This window comes from Numida meleagris, chromosome 5, assembly GCF_002078875.1.
Source record: "Numida meleagris isolate 19003 breed g44 Domestic line chromosome 5, NumMel1.0, whole genome shotgun sequence".
NCBI classification, from domain to species: domain Eukaryota; kingdom Metazoa; phylum Chordata; class Aves; order Galliformes; family Numididae; genus Numida; species Numida meleagris.
Genome location: NC_034413.1, coordinates 25,480,100 through 25,502,068, shown reverse-complemented (window position 1 = coordinate 25,502,068; position 21,969 = coordinate 25,480,100). Strand labels below are relative to the sequence as shown.

The following is a 21,969-nucleotide window of genomic DNA, read 5'->3' as shown; positions in this document are numbered from 1 at the left end:
TATAAAACTCATTTACAATTGTACAAAATGAGTTCACACATCTTTACGTCACTCAAGCAAATGAAAAAGAGCAGAAAAAATGGGATACAAACCTCATTTATTTATTGCATTTAATATCTTCCCCTTAAGATAATTATGGCTCCAAATTAAATCAACTGATCTGAAAATTGGAAATGCAAGATCAGTTTTCCACAGATTTCAGATGAATCCAGGGAGAAAAAAATTCACAAACCATTTATATTGTCTTTAATTTTTTTCATCTAGTAGCTGTCAATCAAATAATATTTACAGATAGAAGAAAGATTTGGATAAATCAACATTTTGCTAACAAATATAACTGAAGATAGTCCTATGAAATCATAAGTGGGTGAAAATCTGAAATACTTTCATGATGCTACTTTCATTAAGAGAAATAATACTATCAGATTAGGAAAAAAAAACCCAACAACTCCAAGACACCTTTTATTTCTCCTTAAAATCTTACATCATTTCTCACCAAAGATCAATATTATTTTTTCTATCAAGTCAATAAAAAGAGACAAGCCCTTTCAGAGGACAAGTTAGAGCAAGTTTGATTCCTAGTCTAAACAATTTCATCTATTACTAACAGAAAGTTCCAGTTCAACCAGAACTTCCAAAAAAAAAAGGGGGGGGGAATACACAACTTATGTATTCTATAGAAAAAGAAGAAAAAGATGAATTAGAAGATCAATGGCTCTCTCTCATCCAGAAATGATGAATCTTGCCTATCACATTTTCTATTTCTGACATCCTAGCCAGTAAGCTCTCAGTGCAGAAAATCCAAGCACGACTAAACAGAATGGAACTTCACAGATAACATATAAATTCTCTCAAAATTACTGACCTGGCACCAATCAGCAATTATGCACAATAAGTGTACAGGTTAAAAAGAGTTTTTTTTAGACTGACGTCAATTAAAATGTAGGAAACAAACAGATGCACGCACACAAAAAGCACCCCCAAATGAATAAGCCATACAGCACTGTTACTAATTTGATCAAACATAACTTTTCACTTGAATAAACAAGCGATCTTGTACTTTTCATTTGTATATTTCTGAGACCAGAACCTGAACAGGCAAGTGAAAATGCAGAAAATTGATTTGGTGTTTGTTTTTGAACAAAATCTATTTATGCAAAGTATGCTGTTCTTGCCCGATTGTATCTAAAATGAAAAATGGCAATCACAAAGGATCCCATTCCAGCAGTAGCTGAAAGAAGAGGGTGACTGTAACATCTGAAATCAAGAAAAAATGCAAGATTCAGCAATGAAGATTTACACCTGACCTTGCTGTGCTCAATAGATAGGTTTTTAATGCAAGGAAAGGGAAAAGACAAAAATGGGAATGGGCTAAACAAACAACTCCCAAAATATTAGTCTGAGATAAGATAGTAAGCAAAAAATTAAACAAATGATACATATGCATGTAGACATTTCATTTCCTTAAAAGCCACTTCTCGTTATTTATTTAGCTACTATTGCAATTGAATAGCATTTAAGACACCAGTCAGGCTCAAATGAGGTAACATTAGAGACAGCAACAGAAACTGCAGCAGTCTGCAGCGCAGCACACCAATGGCAGCTCATCCAACAGCAGGGAGCAGACAACTTCCCAACCAGGGAGCACCTGCACCTTAATAACCAACAGCAAGTTCATCTCAAAACAGACCTGCATGATAGTGATATATCAAGTTAAACTACAGAACAGCAGCCTGGCTGTCAAAAGTATGTGAAATAAGTTCAATCTGACAGAAAAGTCTAAAACATAATTAACTTTAAAAGCATTTATTAACCCCAATTTACAAAGTCATTAGTGTTGCATGTGTGAGAGGCAACAACAGAAAATATAGTATTTTGTAAGGAAGGGGTATAGCATAAATGTATTTCAGGCACATAGAAAAACCAAGGCTGGTGAAGGTACCTGGGAATTTCAGGCTGTGACAGTTTTCTCCATCTGTAGTCCCGTGAGATCAAGATCTCCCTAAAGCAAGCACTAACTTCCCCAAGAAGAGAATCAAAGTCCCATATTTCCTGTATTTAGTAAGTACCAAGAGAGGCAGTAAAACAAAGACAAAATGTCTGCCCCAAATTACCTCTGTGCATCTACTGAAGAAATATTTAGTCTACAGTACTGCTTCTTCTAACAGATACCCCAGGACTGATTCTCTGGTTTTAGACAGAAGAGCACAGCGTCCTGTCACAGCAAAGAAAATCGTAAATTCAATTCCAACAAATGCAAAAATATATAAAAATATAAATTATCTACATTTAACTTTAAGAAAAATAATATTAATCTAGTACTTCATTATCGTTATAAAAGATAATAGAATATTTCCATTAGCTACATACGCTTATCTGCCTAATCATTTTATGAATCATAATTGCAAATCTTTTATCTGTTTATTAGACCTTTCTGTTATTCCAGCTGAGTATAAATCAAGAGGAGAAATGAGCTTCAATATTCAGTCCTTACGGATATAAAGATAATTATTGTCACAGTAGACTGACTGTGGCCAACTAACACCTCTTCTGTAAGTATGAATCTAAAAAAAAAAAAGAAAAAATAAGGCCAATCTCCTTGTCCCCCACAAAATACTTACATCCTTTCTAAAGTGCTAAGGTCATAATGGCTAAACTTACCAAATTTGTCTCAGGATGAAAAGACAATAGTAATGCATTATGCATGCTTCTGATCTAGTTCAAATAGCTTATGTGTTGCTTAGCCTCATAACGCTTCTTTTCTTCGTATCCCTACCACCAAGAGGAAAAAAAAGACGTTTCTTTTTCAAGCATTATTTGATTGTTTCATAAGATGTCAACAGAGTAAATAAGCAAAAACCAAATGATGGGTACAGCTTCTTCACTACTTCTGGGGTGCATTAAAGAGAGTGGTCAGTTTCCTCCCTCTACTCTGCTCCTGGTGAGGCTACACTTGGAGTACTGTGTCCAATTCTGGGCTCCTCAGACAGAACTTCTAGAGAGAGTCAGTGGAGGTCCACAAAGATGATGAGGGACCTGGAGCACCTCCCATATGAGGAAAGGCTGAGAGACCTGGGGCTGTTCAGCCTGGAGAAGAGACGGCTGAGGGAGGATCTTATCAATGCTTAAAGGTATTTAATGGATAGGTGTCAAGAGAATGGGGCCAAGCTCTTTTCAACAGTGCACAGCAGCAGAACAAGGGACAATGGGCAAAAATTGGATCACAGAAAGTTCATACGAACATGAGGAAAAACTTCTCTACTGTGAGAGTAACAAAGCACTGGAACAGGCTGCCAGAGAGGCTGTAGAGCCTCCTTCTCTGGAAGTACTGAAAACTTGTCTGAACACTTTCCTGTGTAACCTACTGTAGGGAACCTTCTTTAGAAGGAGGGTTGAACTAGGTGATCTCCAGAGACCCCTTCCAACCCCTACAATGTTGTGATTCTGCTATTCTTCTAGTTTTTTTTCCTAAAGGAAATAGCTGAGTTTCAGTGCAATACTGAAAGAGACTGACTGCAGTTCTGCCCATTCATAGAATCATAGCATGGCTTGGGTTGGAAGGGACCTCAAGGATCATCAAGCTCCAACCCCCCTGCCACAGGCAGGGCCACCAACCTCCACATTCTAATGCTAGACCAGGCTGCCCAGGGCCCCATCCTACCTGGCCTTGAACACCTCCAGGGACGAGTCACCCACAGCCACTCTGGGCAGACTGTTCCAGCACCTCACCACTCTCTTGGTAAAGAAATTCCCCGATATCCAACCTAAATCTTCCCTCCTTCAACTTAAAACTATTTCCCCTTGTCCTGCCATTATCTACCCTTGTGAAGAGTTGACTCCCCTCCTGTTTGTAGGCTCCCTTTAGGTACTGGAAAGCTGCAATGAGGTCACTCTGCAGCCTTCTCTTCTCCAGGCTGAACAAGCCCAGCTCCCTCAGCCTGTCTTCGTAGGGGAGGTGCTCCATTCACAGCCATTAAGAATTCTCCTGGTAAGTCTGCAAGCGTTCTCACACAGTAAAAGGCGAAGATTTTAGCTTTTAGCTGTTATTTTCTACTACATATTTATTTTACTCAGATTGTGCTGAGTAATGATTCTTTAAACACAAATCCAAATTTCCATGTGATACGAGTTCATTTAATGCTGTAAATTCTCTCTGTACCTAAAAATTATGCTTCAGGATTAGAATAGTTATCTTAAGGTTAAATTGTATAATCCCTGGGAAAAAAAAATGATGATAGTAGCAGGAGACAGTTTAAGAGAAGACCCTTTTATTATCCTCACTATATCACAGTCACCTCAGTCTGTAACTCTTGTGAACTGTTGGATCCTTTCAGTAACCATTCATATAGCAGCAAATTTGAACAGAAGAATTGGAATAGAAGAGAAAAAATGTTCAAAGTGGGAAAATAAAAATAAATCTGGACAAATAAACTCTCTTTCAAAGTTTCAACAGACAATATAAAGTGCTCTAGCTTTCATTAACATCACCACTAAGAACTTTTCTATATCGGGAGAGGCTGACTCCCTGAACAGCCATGTAAACTTGTAAACTCACATCTACGAGCATTGTATTTTCATGCACAGGGCTTAGCAACATCATCTTTTTTAAAAAGTAGATCCTGTAGTTAATCTACTTCTCTACCAAGAAACAATGAGTTTTCCAAACTATTGCTACATAAATCTTTCATTTGTCACTTATCAGTAAACAACTGTGCCTGACCCTTCTTAATAATGATATTTTCTGCCTTGGGCATATATTATCATGCGTTGCTATACATTTTTTTCACTATTTTTTGGCTTTCAACTATTTCTCATGGAACTTAAACATTACTTCTGTGAAGGAGAAAAAGGTCAGCAGCTGACCTCCAGCATAACTTCATTATTACAGAAATCAGTAAATGATGATGCCATATAACCCCTGCCTAAGAATCTGTGTCAGAATGTACATTTTAATCATTTTAATGTCAGCCTTCTGATGCTTGGACAGTTTGTTAGCCTAACATAAATTCCTTGAGAGGTATGAAAAAATTAGCAAATGCATCCTTAAGTCAAGCAATGTTTTGGTCTTATCTAACCCAAATAACATTTGGAATAATTGCACAGCCTCCAAATAAATTCATGAATTCCATTTCTGTCAATATGCAGCATTTTGTTATTTGATTTACGTTTACAACATTAACAAATCAAACTAAACCAGGATAGAAAGTACAACAACACATCTCTGGAAAACAACAGGAGTATTTTGATGCCCAAAACTCAGCAGATAATAAGATTTACTAGAAACTTCATCCTACAAACATTGCAGTTATCCATCATGCATAATGAATTAACTTTGCATTTCATTAAAAATTCATACAGTCTGTTTTTGACTAACATGTGGCATACATCAATGCTATCTCATCTATTTTCTTGCATTCTGGAATATTCTACAGTGCACTACTTACAGAAAAAAAAGGTAGAAATAAATATCTTCACAGTGCAGTGTACTACATTTTTCCATCGTAGTACAAGTCATTTCCACTCAAACACAGAGAGCTCTAAATTCAGGATTAATATGTAATAAATATGTATCTACATCGTAACTACTGAGACATAAAGGGCCTATAGGAGAGAAGATTTTTGCTTTCCTACTCAATCATCAAAAAAACAGAATACACCATTCCTGTTATTCCAGAAGACTCTAGATATAAATGTATAATTCACGCTTTAAATCTTGAAAAAATGTTTAGTTTTTATTAATAAGAAGTTTAAATTAATATTTAACAGCATTCGACTCATAAACGCTTTTTTATACATGCATTTAATGCTAAAATATCTAAGAGTCCATATAGCTGTGTTTCCTTATGATTCAGGCATCTTTTTCCATAGAAGCCAGCCAGGACAATTTCTGCATATTACTGATCATGACTATATTTTTTGAATTCTAACTTGAAAGCAAGAAAGCCCCACAGGGCTAAATGTTCAATATTATTACTGAGATTAAACTTGATCTTCACCCTAGGAGATGATTGACATCAGTGTGACCCAAATCAGCATTTTGCCTGAAAGGCTTGGCAGATTTAACACTAGCAAATTTCTCATACTGGCACTTGGTTACTATCTTTTTTTCCAGACAAACCCATACCTCTCAAGCCAAGTATGGCATATTACACCAGTATGCAGAGAATTAATTACAAAGGCTCACTTTTCACAGATTTCCCAGATAAATCCATCACTAATGCCTTCTGCTATAAAAACAGCAGCAATAAAATATCAGTAATCGATAGCTCTATATTTACTCAGATTCATTTCCTAGACTAGCTGACAAGCTGGGCAAACTAGAAGACTGTTCTTCACAAGTAATGCAGAGGGCTGAATAACTTAACTATCTTAGAAATGATGAAGAAAAATTAAGCTTCATCTTACAGCACGTTCTAACACTGGTTGTGAGTAACCTCACTTGCCCTTTTAATTCACCTCTTCAGAGTGTCTGGGCATTTGCCTTCTACTCTCCATAACTAGACAGCCTTTACTGCTTAAGAGGCAGCTGCCTTTGTTCATAGCTTTGAGAAGAGCAGCTGATCTCAAAAAATCCCCTGTGAATTATTCTTGGGTATGAGAATATTCCACCATGGGCTTACTCTTCAGAGAAACAACATGCTAATTTTAAGGCGTTGTAGAACAGATTTATGTTCTTTGCCATCCTTACATAAACTTTTTTTTTAAATCATCACAAGTAACATAACTCCTGCTTGCTCTAAAAGAGTAAGCAATGAAGTTACTGCACAAGAATATTGTAGTAATAAGATCTTCAATTTTAAGCATCTATCTCTTTCCTAATTATGTGGCATTCTTGACCAGTAGGTTTCTTGCACCTTGTAGATTCCTGTTAGCAAAAACTCATCATATAGAACTTGGAAGAAGATGCTCCAGTAGATGTGCAAGGAAGCCACTGACAAACGCCACCCCCCAGGCTATAGAAGGGCTCAGACAAAGCACTTTGCTGGCCTATGGGTGAAACCAGTCCAAATCCACAGGTTAAGAATCTAGGAAGGAGACACATTGAAAAAGCAACTTTAAGTCCCTCACAACTTTTCAGGTAAGAAGCACGTGGAGTAAGAAAAAAAATAAACAGAAAAACACATAGTGGCTTCTGGTGCCAGAAAAGTGGGCAATCCTAATACTCCAATATACACAGCTTACCTCTCAGCCCCACTCAAAATACAGTGACAACTAAACACTTGAGTTCTTTTTTAAATTGGTTTGCTATCAGCTCTACAGAAAACCACAAGGAGAGATGTTTATCTTTCCCAAACAGAATGATCAAAAAAATCAAAGTAATGGAGAAAGAAAAATGCCCAAGCATCTGTTTCTCCAGTACTATCCCTTTTTTTTTCTCCCAGTGTTGCATAGAATTTGAACCAACACTGCAATATGGAGATAGTGCCTCTTTTTGTGGACATTTTAGCAAATCTTTATCACTAGAAAAATATCTCATTAATACGTGCTCTGCCAGACCAGCTGTAATGTCATGTTCTTCTTGAGGTCTCTCTTGGGACTGGTACACTTTAAAATCTTTATCAATGACATAGATGATGGGATTGAGTGCACCCTCAGCAAGTTTGCTGATAACACCAAGCTGTGTGATGCAGTTGATACAGCAGAAGGAAGGGGTGCTATCCAAAAGGACCTTGATAAACTCAAAAGATGGGCCCTTGTGAACCTGAGAAGGTTCAAAAAAGCAAAGTGCAAGGTTTTGCAATCAGGTCAGGATAATCCCAGATGTGTATACAGACTAGGAGAAGAACTCATTGAGAGTAGCGCTGCTGAGAAGGACTTAGAGGTCCTGGCAGATGAAAAACTTGACGTGAGCCAGCACTGTGTGCTTGCAGCCAGGAAAGCCAATGGAATGATGAGTTCCACAGGAAGAGGGGTGGCCAGTAGGGTGAGGGAGGTGATTGACCCCCCTCTACTGTCCTCACGAGGCCTCAGCTGGAGTTCTGCATCCATGTCTGAGGCCCCCAACAGAGGAATCACGTGGAGCTTTTGGAGGGGATCCAGAAGAGGGCCATGAAGATGATCCAAGGGCTGGAGCACCTCCTCCATGAAGACAGGCTGAAGAAACTGGGCTTGTTCAGTCTGGAGAAGAGAAGGCTGTGGGGAGATCTCATAGCGGCCTTTCAATATTTTAAGGGAGTTCATAAACAGCAGTGAAATCAACTTTTTTACATGGGTAGATAGTGACAGGATAAGGGGGAATGGTTTTAAAATAAAGTAAGAGAGATTTAGATTAGGTGTCGGGGGAAGATTTTTACTGAGAGTGGTGAGGTGCTGGAACAGAAGGATTGTGGATGTCTAGTTCCTGGAGGTGTTTAAGGCCAAGTTGGATGGGGCCCTGGGCAATCAGACCTAGTACTTGAACTAGCAGCTGGCACCCCTGCCTGTGGCATGGGGGTTGGAACTTGATGGACTTTGAGGTCCCTTCCCAAGTCATTATATGATTCTGCTCAGTACCATTAACTGATTTACTGCATGTGGCTTGAAAGCTATTGCAACATGCTGAATGATGTACAAAGCAAGTTGACCATTGTTCTAATAGGACAAAAATTATGTAGACCCTGGACAATACAGTAAAATAAGTTCCAACAACTTTGCATTATTTTTTGGTTAATGAGCTGATACAAGAGCAATTTAGCATGAAACTTGCACCACATATTTATAGACAACTTTTATTTACACATAATTTCACTCAGCACAGAAAAAACTAGTGCTTGATAGTGCTTGAATACAAACCTCCATATTTAGGCACTTAGCCTTATTTAATTGTTGCTGGCTTATTAATCCATTGTATTCTGTTTCCCATGTTTTCTGTATACTAGCTCATCAAAATTCTCATTCTTCATTTTTTTCTTCTGGAGTCCTCAAAGCTGATGGGCATGTCTTAACCCTACTCATCAGCAGCTGTCACAGTCTTCACTGGTAAAGTTGCATAACTTTTCTAAAGGTTTTGGCAAGAGTAAATGTTTGAAATGAATTTTTTTCACTGAAAATTAAAAACAATACCAAAAAAATTATAGAAAAATTCATTTTTAAGACTTTGTCATCCCCATGAAACCTATAGAGAGCTTCAGTCATAACAAGAAACTTAGGATGAAATTGCGCATTAGATTGCTCTCCTCTGGAGTTCTAAAATGGTAGTAGACTGAACCTTTTTATTATCTGAACACTGTTGGAACGCATGCATAGATACATAGAGAATGAGAGAATACGAGAACAAAAAGAAGGACAGAAGTAAAAGCACAGCCTGATTTCAGTGCAACCTCTGTGCAAAGTTCCATTCCAAAATCTTTAGCCTTACTAAACCACATAGGTTCTCTTCTTTCAAAGAGGGAACTACAGTATTCTCAGGTCCTTGCCAGCATAGTAACAGATATAATATTCAGACACACAAGTATTCAGAAAGCAATATGCAGCAGAAGCCTGATGAGGGACAAGTTTTGGGACAAGTTTTCTTTCAGATCCAGTGCAGAAAGAAAACTATAACTAAAAATGCAGTAATCTGTGTAGAAATACTCAATTTCCTATTTGCATTTATTTCAAAGCTAGGACTGCTGTCACTCAGCAAGTCCCAGTTTTTGTTCATGTTAAATCATTTTTCTAGCAGAATGTGGTGATTAATAACCAATCAATAAATAGCATTTCCTTTGCAAGCACTTAATATGTTCATAATACCTACCTGAACTTGAAAGCAGCACATTAAAACTAGATTTCATGTTAAACAACCATCACTGATATAAAGGCATAATTTAAATTAATTTGCTTGTTATACTCCACACGTTAAATAAAATATTATGGTTCTAGTCCGAATTAAAGCTCTGTTGAAACATAAGGTATTTTTCAGCAAACACATTAATGACCTCATACCACAAAGATTTTCTGACAAGTCTCAAGCTTTCATAAACATTGACCTGCTTATAACTTTTTATTTTAACTTGCTCAGTTGCAAAGCACAGTACATGACCTACTACAGTATATTCATAGACCACAAGCAGTAGGCTAAGGAAAATTCAGAAAAAAAATATAAAAAATCCTTCCAATAGAAAGCCAAAAGATAACTAAAACATATTGCCTGGGAGCATCATAAAATATCCAGTCTTTGAGAGCAGGTCAGACAAGCATCTGTCAGAAGTTACCTGCCTTTAAGTCACACAAATAACATCTCCAGATCCTTTTTGAGTCCAGTTTTCTATGACAATATTAGTTATCTACTAAAGATGATAAAACTCTAAAGAGGGAAAAATACAACTAATAATGGCAGGGTACGGCAAATTCATCTTGTAAAAGACAGTTTGGGTTGTTTTTATTCCTCTGGTACGTATTACACAGACTGCATTTTTATTTATGCTATCAATTTATTTTAAACAAAGTGATTCTAACAGTATGTTATTCCCCTTATTAATACTAAATGAACAATTTTAATTCCAAAGTTGCTTAGAAAAAATACGTCTACATCCAAGACATTCTTTTATCGCTAGTCTTCAAAATCCCTCAGTTCTTCCTTGGTTTTAATGCACATGGACATTAATAACGTACCATGGCATCAAGATTCATGATTTATAATAAGTCCATAATAAAACAGGAGCTCACATTTGGACTCTGAAAAAGTTTGAGACAGGAGAAAAGGGATCCATCCCACTCAGAGGAGCCTTAAAGACACCAAAAATCTTGAGTGTATCTGGTCATGTTTCCAGTAGTCAGTAGTAACACACAACTTTTTTCTTAAAGTACTAGGTCAACAATACATACAAATCTTGGCAAATCAGAAATCAATTTTATATCATAAACTAATTTTAGATCTGTTCTTAGTTCTTTTCCTCTTCCTTTCTGCAAGAACATTGCTATGTCTTAAAAACTGAAAGAAACAAAGAGCCTTGGTTGCGGCTTGTTGTTGTTGTTGTTGCTGAAAGAGGATAAGATAACCTTCCACTTCTGAATTTCCCACAGGTCCATTTTGGATTTTGAAAGAATAAGAGGAGGGAAAAGAAAACACAACATGGTATAAAGAACTTGTAGAGAATGGAACAAAGCTAGATAATTAAAAATCATCTGATTCCATCTTGCAAGATCAAGAACAAAGTATACAGAATATGTTTTTAGTTATGTTATCTTCTGCAATTCAAAGTAAGAATTTTCTAAGGTCTGTTCACTCAAAGTCCCTATGCCCCTAAAACCACTGCTAACAATTTGTCTTCATGTTGGGCAGCTCTAATATCCACTATCTGTTCTTTCAGGTGATCCATTTAAGTCTAATTATCCTGGCAACTGTTTGTGTGAGAAACTAAGAACGTAAAGAGATGAGGAAAGAATGAATAGCTACATCTAGCCTATTATGTACAAGGAATTTATAACTGAGATTACCATGACTGAGCAGAGCAGAGAAGTGCTGGGAAAGAAAAATGCAGGCAGGTGTAGCATTTACCAGTTTGTTCACACTAATTATCCAAAACATACTTTAATATTAATGTGTTAATGGAAATTTCAGCTGTCATTCAGCTCTAGTATTCCTACTGAAATCTGTCTAGGATAAAAATAAGTACATGTAAGATCAATTACTAATTATTAACTTTCAGAGGTGATCAGAATCTTAGCTCCAGGTAACTACAAACTCAATTTAGAAGTCATTGTCTTTCCTATTCCAATAATTACCTGGTGAGGTATAAACTACAAAATCATCGTATGTGCAATCAAACCAAGGCCTGAAATTAATCTCCTTCTTCCAACAGCCGTAACTTCAAATAGCACCCATCAGAAGTTAGTTTTCTGCAATATCTTGTATTTTGTGTTTCTCTCAAGATGCAAAAGCCCTTAAACGCTTTATTTCCTACATTAAAAGTGCCTATCAGGCCAATATAAGTGTTCCCTCCACAGATTTCTGCCCTGGACTATACCAGACACTATATCTGATAGACAATTGAAAAGTTCCTGAAGGAAGGTGATCTGTATGCTTTTGTTCTCTGTGAGTCGAACCTGATCAAACAGCATCAGAAGTTAAGGGAAAAAATTCAACTAACTATCTTCCTTCTTTATTGAAATAGTATCCCTGTGTAACTCCTTCAAAACTAGAATTCTCAGATCTCTCTGTTCTCCATTATAGCAGTGCCACTAAGTGACATCACAAGCCTGAGTAATCACACATAGGATGCTGTGAACAGCAAGAAAAACAATGTAAAGACTCTCCAATACTTCGGATGATCAAAATTCCAGTTGCACAAGTTGTGAACAAACTCATAGATAGTTATTTTCAACTTTGAAATATCTGTAATGCTTCCATGAGTTGCAGCTTTGGAAGTGCAAACAGAAACAGTGCTTGCAGGCAGCGATGCTTTCCCCTCTTTGCTTTTTCACTGAGCTTGCTGACAGCCCCAAATTCTTTCCTAACTGTTTACTGACAATACACTCCCAATGAGGTCCAACATAATAATCCAGACTGCAAAACAGGCAAAAGATTTTTAGCTGAATATTCTGAACTACCTTTTTATATACTCTCAGTCATTTATAGCACGGGCCTGACCTCTGGAAAAAATTGCTGAGATGATGTCTGTATTTTACATTCCATCATCATATATGCTTTCTATTTTAATAATTTAGCTAACAAGATTACATTTGCACACCACAGCCATCTCAAGTGGTCAGGTGTTTGACCTCAAATTTGTATACCGATTCAATTAAGACTTAAGTTATTACCCATGGCTTGACACTAGCTTTCTTCAAGTGTGTAATTCTTGTATAATCTTTTGTTTTATAACTAAAAGTGGCTGAATGCAAAAACAGAGCATAAAAAAATATTTTTCATTACTACCTTTTGGAGATATCTCTGAATATACTGTTTCTTAGTAAATACTGCTTCCAGGTTGCTTGAGGAATCATTCCTGCTAACACTGTATCAATTCCAAGGCTTTTTTTTTTTTTTTTTCCAAATTCAAATGACCAATTCGCTACAATACCAGTAATGGATAAAGTACATGAATCAAAATATTCACCTCTTTATCATAATTTAAATACAACACTTTATTTACGTTAACCTCACATCTACTCTACATACCTCAGCTTCTGTAACAGTACAAAACCCACATATTTTTACCTCACTTCTCCCATTCCTATTTAGATAGTAAGAAGGGTTTTCTTTGCAGAGGAAAGAATGGCAGAAATGGGTGTTTTTGTTTGTTCTTAGCTAGATTAAGCTGGAGTACTGGCGGATTAAATTTTTGGTAGATAGCATTTTGACACTGTTGACACTTGTTTCTATTTAAATGACTCAATTAATTGTCCAGGGCTTATTTGTTCTCCTAGTAAGATTTTTTTCCAGCAGACCTTCTGGGAAAATGTCTGCAGATAGCATTGGATTGGAAATGCTATTACTTCCCATGAAGTTAAGACACTGGCAAGAATAAGAATTTAAATGAGAGATTTCAGATGTCTGCATTAGGCACTACAGAAATTCCTTCCTGCCTTAGGGAGGTATAACAACAACAACACAACCCTAACTCATTTCCAATTTAATAGCAGGGTTTGATGGTAGAATATTTGCATATTTAAAATTCAAGATAGATTCAATACATGCCACTGATATTTGCACACACATTTAAGGTTTTCTTTTCCACAAATGCTTTTTTTTTTTTGTACGTACTATGGAAGCTATACCTTCCTCTTTCCATTTATAGGGTTTGAAAAGCAAGGGGGGAGGGAGGGGAAACAACCAACAATTTAATAAATTGATGAAATATTCCTTTGCAGGGGAAGGCTTTTAACCATTTGTTTGAATTTTTCCAATTTTCAGAGTTTACCTCTCCATTTTGCATTTCATGTTTCAGACAGCATGCACTGAATAATAGCCTTCTCTAGGTCACATGACATTATTTTCCTTTAAAAGAAAAAAAGCACTCTGGAGAGTTTCTTATGTTTACAAATCAACTTTCTTCAAGGAAGTACGTGTTTTAAACATAATGGACCTGAGTAATCTCTGCCACTGGAGACAGGCTGTACAATCTAGATAAGCTGCTAACCATTAATGACAAAATATTTGCTTGCGCTTACATGTTTCTGAAAACACAGTGATAATAATTAAGGTTCTATCAGTATTAAGTGTGCTTGCTAGTGAGACCTTTGTATGCTACTGCAGCATTGTTTCTATGGTCTCCCACCTAGTTGCCAAATCAAGAGAACCAGAATTATTAGCAGCCACAAGACAAAACTGCTAAACTGGCAATTCCATTTTCTGCTTCCTTCTACGGAAATTCAAGGTTATAGCTCAGCTCTTCCTTCAACCTACTGAAGGGGTCTTTCCAAATTCAAAGAGAGTTGAATCAGATCTCTTCCTTTTCCACCACTTCAGAAAATGATAAGTTTACTGAAAGTTCCCAGAAATATCTTTTGTTTCACTTGCAGTACTAGTAGTTCTAAGAAAAACTACTTCTTGGGAACTGCCAATACTTAAATAATTGACAAAGCCTAATAGTTATCTGTGAATTATGAAAATGTGTGTTTAAAAAAAAAGGCAAAAAAAAAAAACAGGCAGAGGCTGTGCTCAGCCATTATCTTTGATTTCCTATTCTTTCTCTCTACTGAAAATGGATTTACATTCATTGTTTAGTATTTTGGGAAATAAAACGGTATTCCAGTTTTTCAGTCCTCTTTGCTGACTGAAGCTTAGAAGTATTTCTTCCTTCTTAATCAATTTCATAAAGATATTCATTTCCAAACAAGACAAAATGGACTACAAATTTTACTGCAGCATTAAAACACTAAGTCTTTCAGGTATTTGAAAGCAACTCAACTTAAAAGTCTTTTCCATTTGCAAGTGTATTTCAAGATGGAATTAATTTCTGCAGAATGAGTTACAGAAGATTGAAGAAGGTAAGTATCTGCAAAAGAAAAAATCTAGGAGAAAATTTGTAAATAAAAAGCACTATAATGGAGCCTTGAGGTTGTTAAAATTAGTAATTATAGTACTTTGACAAGAAGTTTTCTTGAGAGCCTCTATCTTCTGAATATTAAATTATGGAAGCATGAATCAGGTGTTATATAATACAACATAAATACAATGGTATTTAGTGTGTGTATCACATAATATGTTCTTGTACTATTTCACCAGGGAAAGATGTTAAATTCTTGAGGTTTTAATTTATTTTTGTAATGCTTGAATCCTGATTAACTAGTTCTAATTAAATGAGCTCAAGTTTTACATGTTGATTACATTCAATTTCAGATCAAGTGGTAAAAAACATATAAGACTGGGTAATGACAAAAAGTATCCCAGGTAACAACTAGGAGTTCCACAGATCTCTTGGGTTTACACCAATCACTTCATTCTTGGGTTTAGATATCAGATTTCTTCACAGTTCATCTCTAAGAAGATTTAAAAGAATAAAAGAGGTCCATAGCAGCGAAGCCACGCAAACTGTTGTCCTTATTTTCAAGGAGAAGAAGCTTGAGAAAGAGTGTGCCATTAGTGCTCTAGTGAGTTTTTGCTGTTACTGTTGGAAGGAAAACAAATGTCTAAAACTAGACCAGAAAAAGCATGAGGAATTGCATTAAAAAAGTAGATACAATTTCAGATTTGTTCTTGGTATTATTTAATGAAATAAAGGCACGAACTTATTTGCTTTTCACTACAAGTCTTGACTGTATCAATACAGCTGAGCCCCTGGGATGCACAGACAATGTGAAAGACTTTTTGGCAAGAGGTTCTGCCTCCTGACTATTCACAGGCCTGAACTTCGGGAAGTATCACAGCCACGAGGAATTGGGCACAGAGGATGTTTCACTGGAGCTAACAGGAACAACTGCACTGCTAAAGGCAACCAGTAGTTTTCATAGAGCTGCTGCATAAGCAAGTGATGCAATACTAATGTAATGCAATACTTATACAAAAATGTAGCTGCTTAACAGCACCTAATGTACTATTTCAACTTCACCTCAGTTTTCTTAAAGCAAACAAGTAAAAATGGCATTATTTCCAGCTAACAATGTTTGAAACTACACAAATATAATCTACATGTGTCACAGCTGTGCTTATAAGCTGATGATTTTCACAAGAGGTCTGTTGATTGCCCTTGACATATAAAGTGTCTGAAGTTTTAAGCTAAGTTTTCTACCTCCTTTACATTCTTCTAGTTGTCCTGTATGTAGTCAGCTTGATGCAGATTATTTTTGATTAAACTAGCCTTGTAATACTGTGACATCAATAAAATGCCTTATTTGCTGCCATTCAACAGTGAGTTTTTTTCTGGTTTTGCTTTACTTACAGAAATGTTCTGAGTAATGTTGCTGTGCATAACATAAGACAGAGTGAACAAAAAATACAGCAACAATTGTTTTTTGAGCAGCTAGGTCAGGCTGCAAAAAAAACAGAAAAGGAGGCACTGAACTGAAACAGAAGTGATTAATTTTACCATCTCACATTTTTAACTTATGGTTAAGTGCACATGTCTTATGCCCTGCTGTTCCAACTATGGCCTGCCTGATTCCTTTCTCCTGCTGCTTGCACTGACAACTAGTGCTGCATCTGGATTACAGTCACAGCCACGTGAAAGACTGAAAATAATAGCTGAGAGTATGAACATTTCTCTGAATTGGACTTAGAGAAAGTAGAATTTAATCTTTTGGGTCTCAAAACACATTTTAAACATAATTGAGCAATGACAGTATCATTCTTTCCGTCAATTAAGCATAAAATGGGAATATTTATGTATAAAATTCAGTAAGATCACCAAGTTCAAAATTGTCATCAGAATCAGATCAATGCATGGAAGGTTAATTACCCTACAGAATCAGAAAACTTGTGTAGGAATAGTCTGCTATATTTTCATCAATTAGGGATGATTTTTCTGTGTATTGTGAATCTATTCTTTCATACGCTGTTAGAAAACATACTTAAGTTGTACACCGCTTTCTTCATGAAAGAGATGAGCAACAAGAACAAGAGGCAAAAGGAGTATCTCATGGAACATGCTCAAATATATAGAGAGTACATTAGAGTTCATTCTCACTCCTAGATTTTGACAGCATACACAGCAGTCCTAATGGATTCTTCTGAAAAAGAAGTTTAGCAACAGTGCCCCTTCTCCACTCAAAACTTTGAGCCAATCATTGATCCATGAATTCATTTCCAATGGGAATCATTACTACCATTATCCAATGGGTAATCAGAAAGGAATGAAGAGACATAAAATGGTAGAAGGCTTAACTCAGGAACAAGTGGGAAAAAAATAAAAACATGAAGAAAAGAGAGAGAATTTGAAATAAAATTATATTGAATTTTTGTTTTTTTTCTGGTAAAGACAGATTTATGTAATATCCAGTTAAATCCCTGCATGTAGGTATTGACAGTCAAGTGTGTGTGTGCACGTGTGTGTAAACAGACAAAAACACCCTCACCATTCATTTCAATTCTTAAGAAGGCAACAGGAAAGAAATTTCAACATATGGAGAAGCTAAATATCGAGTCTCCCTACTGTTGACCTACTCTGTCCTTAAAACAAACTTGTGCTAAACCATTCACAGAAATAAACACTGGAGTCACACATTTAAAATAATATGAAGAACATGGAGCGTATCTCATTTGTTACACAACTACCATTTTACATCCCCAGTCAAACTCTTTTTCGCTTTAACAATAATTCACATGTCCTCATACACACACACAGGAATGACTGCACAACTGCTTAAGCACATCATCTACTTATACTCTTTCAACACGACTCAAGTTTTTTGCTACATCAATGTCTTCCGCCTGCAGCTGTTCCACATGGCAAATTCCCTTTTCAGTAAACTGGTGCTCTTTCCCAGAACAGATGCAGAAATCAAACTCTTGATGAGAATATACAATGCCACTTGATTTTAAGAACAAAGTATCATTTCACACTCTAAGTCTTCATAATTCTGTATTCAAATGGTGCTTTTAATTGGAAGGGGAATTCCATAACCCTTTCATTCTCAGTGAAAATTACTTTTTTTTTTTTCCTGTAGCTTGAGGACATTAGCAATGTTTTTTTTTTTTTTTTTTCTGTATGAGACTGCTCTAGCTGCTACTTCAGAGCACAGTTCTAAGCTGCAGATAGGAAACTCCTGTATCCTGTGCACTACAGCACTGGTTCTGAGAAAGACAGTCTGCTATTGATCTAGATAAAGGATTTGAAGGTTGAATTAAATAGTTTCTCTACAAACTGAACATCATGATAATCTGATTCTAAGTAAATTGTTCTAAAAGTGATTAGTGACATAGATATCAGTACCATAAAAGTGATTTCAAACAAGCTGTCCACACTGCTCATGCAAACAAAAGCATTATAACCAATTTAATCCTTTTAAATTTTAAGATGTGTCCTATTTTGCTACACCAATTTTTGTTCCCATATACACTTCTTTTCATGTTGCATGCTTCAAAGTGTCCTCTATAATAATCAGATGTTTAATTCTCAGAGTCTGTGCCAGAGTTGGAAACTTGTACAAGCAACACAAGTCTCCAACACGCCAGAGCTAACAAATTCCCAGAGGATACCTGTATTTCCCTATGGAAAAATGACACACAAGAAGATGATGAAAAACTTCACTCTGGTGGAGAGAACAAAAACTCAACATTCTGGCCTACTTATGGGGAAAAGCCCAGAGGGAAAAGCCTCTAACCATTAGACAGAATGCAACATTAGAATCTCAGCAAGTTAACAACAATTTGGAAAATGCAAACAATGGAAAAAAAAACTTCAAAGTCAAACAAGAATAAGATAGATTTCTTATGAAATTGTACTCTTGCAGACATGACAGCCTAATCTATAAAGTTTACTAGAACTGTGCACAAAAGTTACCTAATGAGTTTATCAGACTAATGAATTCTTATATTCATTTTTTCCTGGTCATATAAGTGTATATATATATTATTATATAATTATATAATATTATATAAGTGTATATGTAACTATATTGGTTTGTCCAATTTGAATCTTCATTTAAAAACATTTAAAAACAAATGATGTTTGAGCGATTAAATTTCCTTGTTCATAGTTCATGACATTTATAAGTAGTAAAAACACATATTTGCTTTGAAAAAACAATACCTGTAAACTTTTATGATGAAAGTTGAAAAGTCATCATTTCTCCATAATTAAAGACACAATTAAATAAACATGGCATAATAAAACAGAAAAAGAGGGAAAATCACCACTAAAGCATATACAACTGTATAGGAAAAATAGAACAGAATTAAAAATATTCTTAGAAATAATCTTCATGTCTGTCAGCAGACGTGCATTAATCTTTCAAACTAGGTGCAAACGATTTTGTTATTTTCTTCTCCTACCTGACCGAACTTCTGCTTAGGTCCAAAATCATTCACTAAAGCTTCTGAGCATCTTAGGCATTTATTTCTATCTCACAGAGAAGCGCTCTACATTTGGACTGCCAGCTTAGCATTTAGGCATACATTTAAATACATCCGTTGTATGTTAAGTATCGTAACTTAAAAGTAGAATAAAATATCAGAAATACAGGATTTCATCTTGGATCACTTTTATTTAAGTGATTGTTTGAATAGTTCTGAAGCTTTTTTCTTATTTTTAAGGGACATTAGAAAAACCAACCTTCTGTAACACAGTTCACTTTACTGGCCACTAGCTCTAGGGAAACCCTATTTGGCAATCTGGTTTTCATTTCTGATATTCTTCAACATACACTCAAGATTCTCACAGACATTAACATAAGTTCATCAGTGTAAAACTGTTGAACGGCTACCCATCAGTTTCAGACAGCCATCACAGTCCATTTTATCTTTAAATAATTTAAGAAACCCAAATTCTTAAAACTATTAAGTGAACAACTCTTTCTATCTCTTAAACAATATAACAGTGTATACAGCAACTATTAAAGCTGTACTCTGAGTACCCAAAAATAAAAAATACTTCTGGAATTTAGAAGACCATAGGACCATTCTAAGTTAAAAAAACAAAACCAATACTCCTTACTTGCTTACAAAAAGTACTCACTGTTCTGTTGATGTATCTATAGAAGTAATCAAACTCTTGCTTTTTATGACAGTCTTTTTTTTAATCTATAAATACTAGACAGCAGCAAAAAGATAAAGCAACTAGAAACCACCACAGTGGTGAGGAAGGCAATCAAAAGCAAATTCCACTGCTTTGTATTTGTAACAGTCTAAGACTAAATCCTTATTCTTCTCCAATGCTGTCTCCTCAGAATGTTAATATTGATATACATTTTATTTCTTTAAACAAATGACTTAACAAATTACTTACCGGCAGTGTTTATGTGATCCTGTTAATGTTTCAATCACAAAGCACTCCCCTTCATTGAGACAATATGCAAGATCCTTGTCTTTGCATGGCTTAAAGTGCTCAGATCGCTCAGTGGAATACGTTGTAGTATCTATGGAAAAAAAAAAGGAAAGAAATGTCTTAAGGCTAAATGTTTTTAAACTGAATGTTTTTAAATTTCATACAAGTACTCTCCATAACTTCTACTGATCAAGACAGTCTAAATAATTACCATACAGCAACACCACAGGGTAAGAAAACTTCAATGTGATGGTAACGTTCTTTGCAATAAAGCTTCTCAAAAGACTCACAAAAGGAATCTCACAGTTGGAAATATTGGCAGAAAAAGGGAACTACATTGAAACAAAATTGAGTATAATTTCCAACCACTTCCAATTTCCAAAGCATGCCATCTAAAAGTTAAAGGAACACATTTTTTCCTACATCTCACATTTTTAACAATTACTGTCAGTGCTGTTGAAGAAATTAATGCAGTTCCATCTATTAATTCTTTCAAAACCAGAAGAATGGATAAGGTTTACTCTCATATTAATATAGCAATACAGTTTTAAATAAAATACATAGCTTTTTCTTGACAAAAAAACCCTCACTCTCTCACAAACACACACATACAAGAAACAACATGCAACAAAAGAAAAATCAAAGGTGAAAACCTACAGACAATGCTATTTTGACACATCAATCACAAAAGTTGATTACAGAATGGTCTGTTACCAGTAAATTTGGAATATATGGTTAGATGATGAGATCTGGAATAGGCTATCAGCATGTCAGAGTAAGCCATCATTCCTGCCTTCTAATTTATTTTACCTTTCCAATCCATCTGGATAAATCAACAATAAACCAAACTTATCAGAGGAAGATGTCTGACTGACCACATTTCAGTTCTCTTCACTAAAGCCAGCATTTTCTAATGAAGCACTATTTTCAAAGTAGATGATGATGTCCTTCATTCAGAATCTTTACTCAAAACCTCAATTCTTACTGACTTAGCTGGGACAAGGAGCAAGACCTAATATACCAAAGTATACTGGAATTATAAGAGAACATTTTACCATATCATAAAGACTACCATGAATATTCTTTTACTGCCAAAGGAGTGAAGCTGTGTTTGATGCGCATAGGACGCTGCAAACTCAAAATTACAGAAACATTAACTTTCTTTTTGCTTATAACTGACAACGTAAATACCCACTAAGTAAAGCTGAAAAATAAAGCACCGAATTACAAGAAGACATCAATATGTATGATTTTGCAGGTATATTCAGGTAAATAACTGTGTATTAAAAAAAAGTATAATTAGATGGATTGTTTTCTTCTTCAAAAGAATAAGCTTAAATGTTTATTTAAACATTTACATGTTTATTCTTCATGTTTACGAAGAATGATATTTCACAAAAACCCCTCCGTTCCAAAAAGCTTGCAAAGTAACCATTTATTCATTCTTAGAGTATTTTAAGGAAAATAGCACTAAAAGGTTTCCTTGTCACCCATCCTAAGTGGAGGAAGATTAATAAAATACTTTTGAAAGAAAATAATTCACACTCTAGTCCCAGAGAGAAAGTATTTTAGTTCAAAGTTCTTAGGAGAAAAAAAAAAGAAATAAACATTAACATTCTCCCTTTAAATAATTACACAGATTTAG

At 35.6% G+C, this 21,969-nt stretch overlaps 1 protein-coding gene across 2 annotated transcripts in view; it reads right to left on the bottom strand.

The window, feature by feature from the left end:
* NRG3 (neuregulin 3) overlaps window positions 1-21,969 on the bottom strand; it is a 372,923-nt gene that overhangs the window by 194,812 nt on the left and 156,142 nt on the right. For both annotated transcript variants that reach the window (XR_002439460.1, XM_021399412.1), the window contains exon 2: window positions 20,286-20,415. Coding sequence is in view for 1 of the 2 variants with exons in the window: in XM_021399412.1 (XP_021255087.1) it covers window positions 20,286-20,415 (130 nt within the window). In the remaining variant the exon portion in view is untranslated. The remainder of the gene's footprint in view (window positions 1-20,285; window positions 20,416-21,969) is intronic.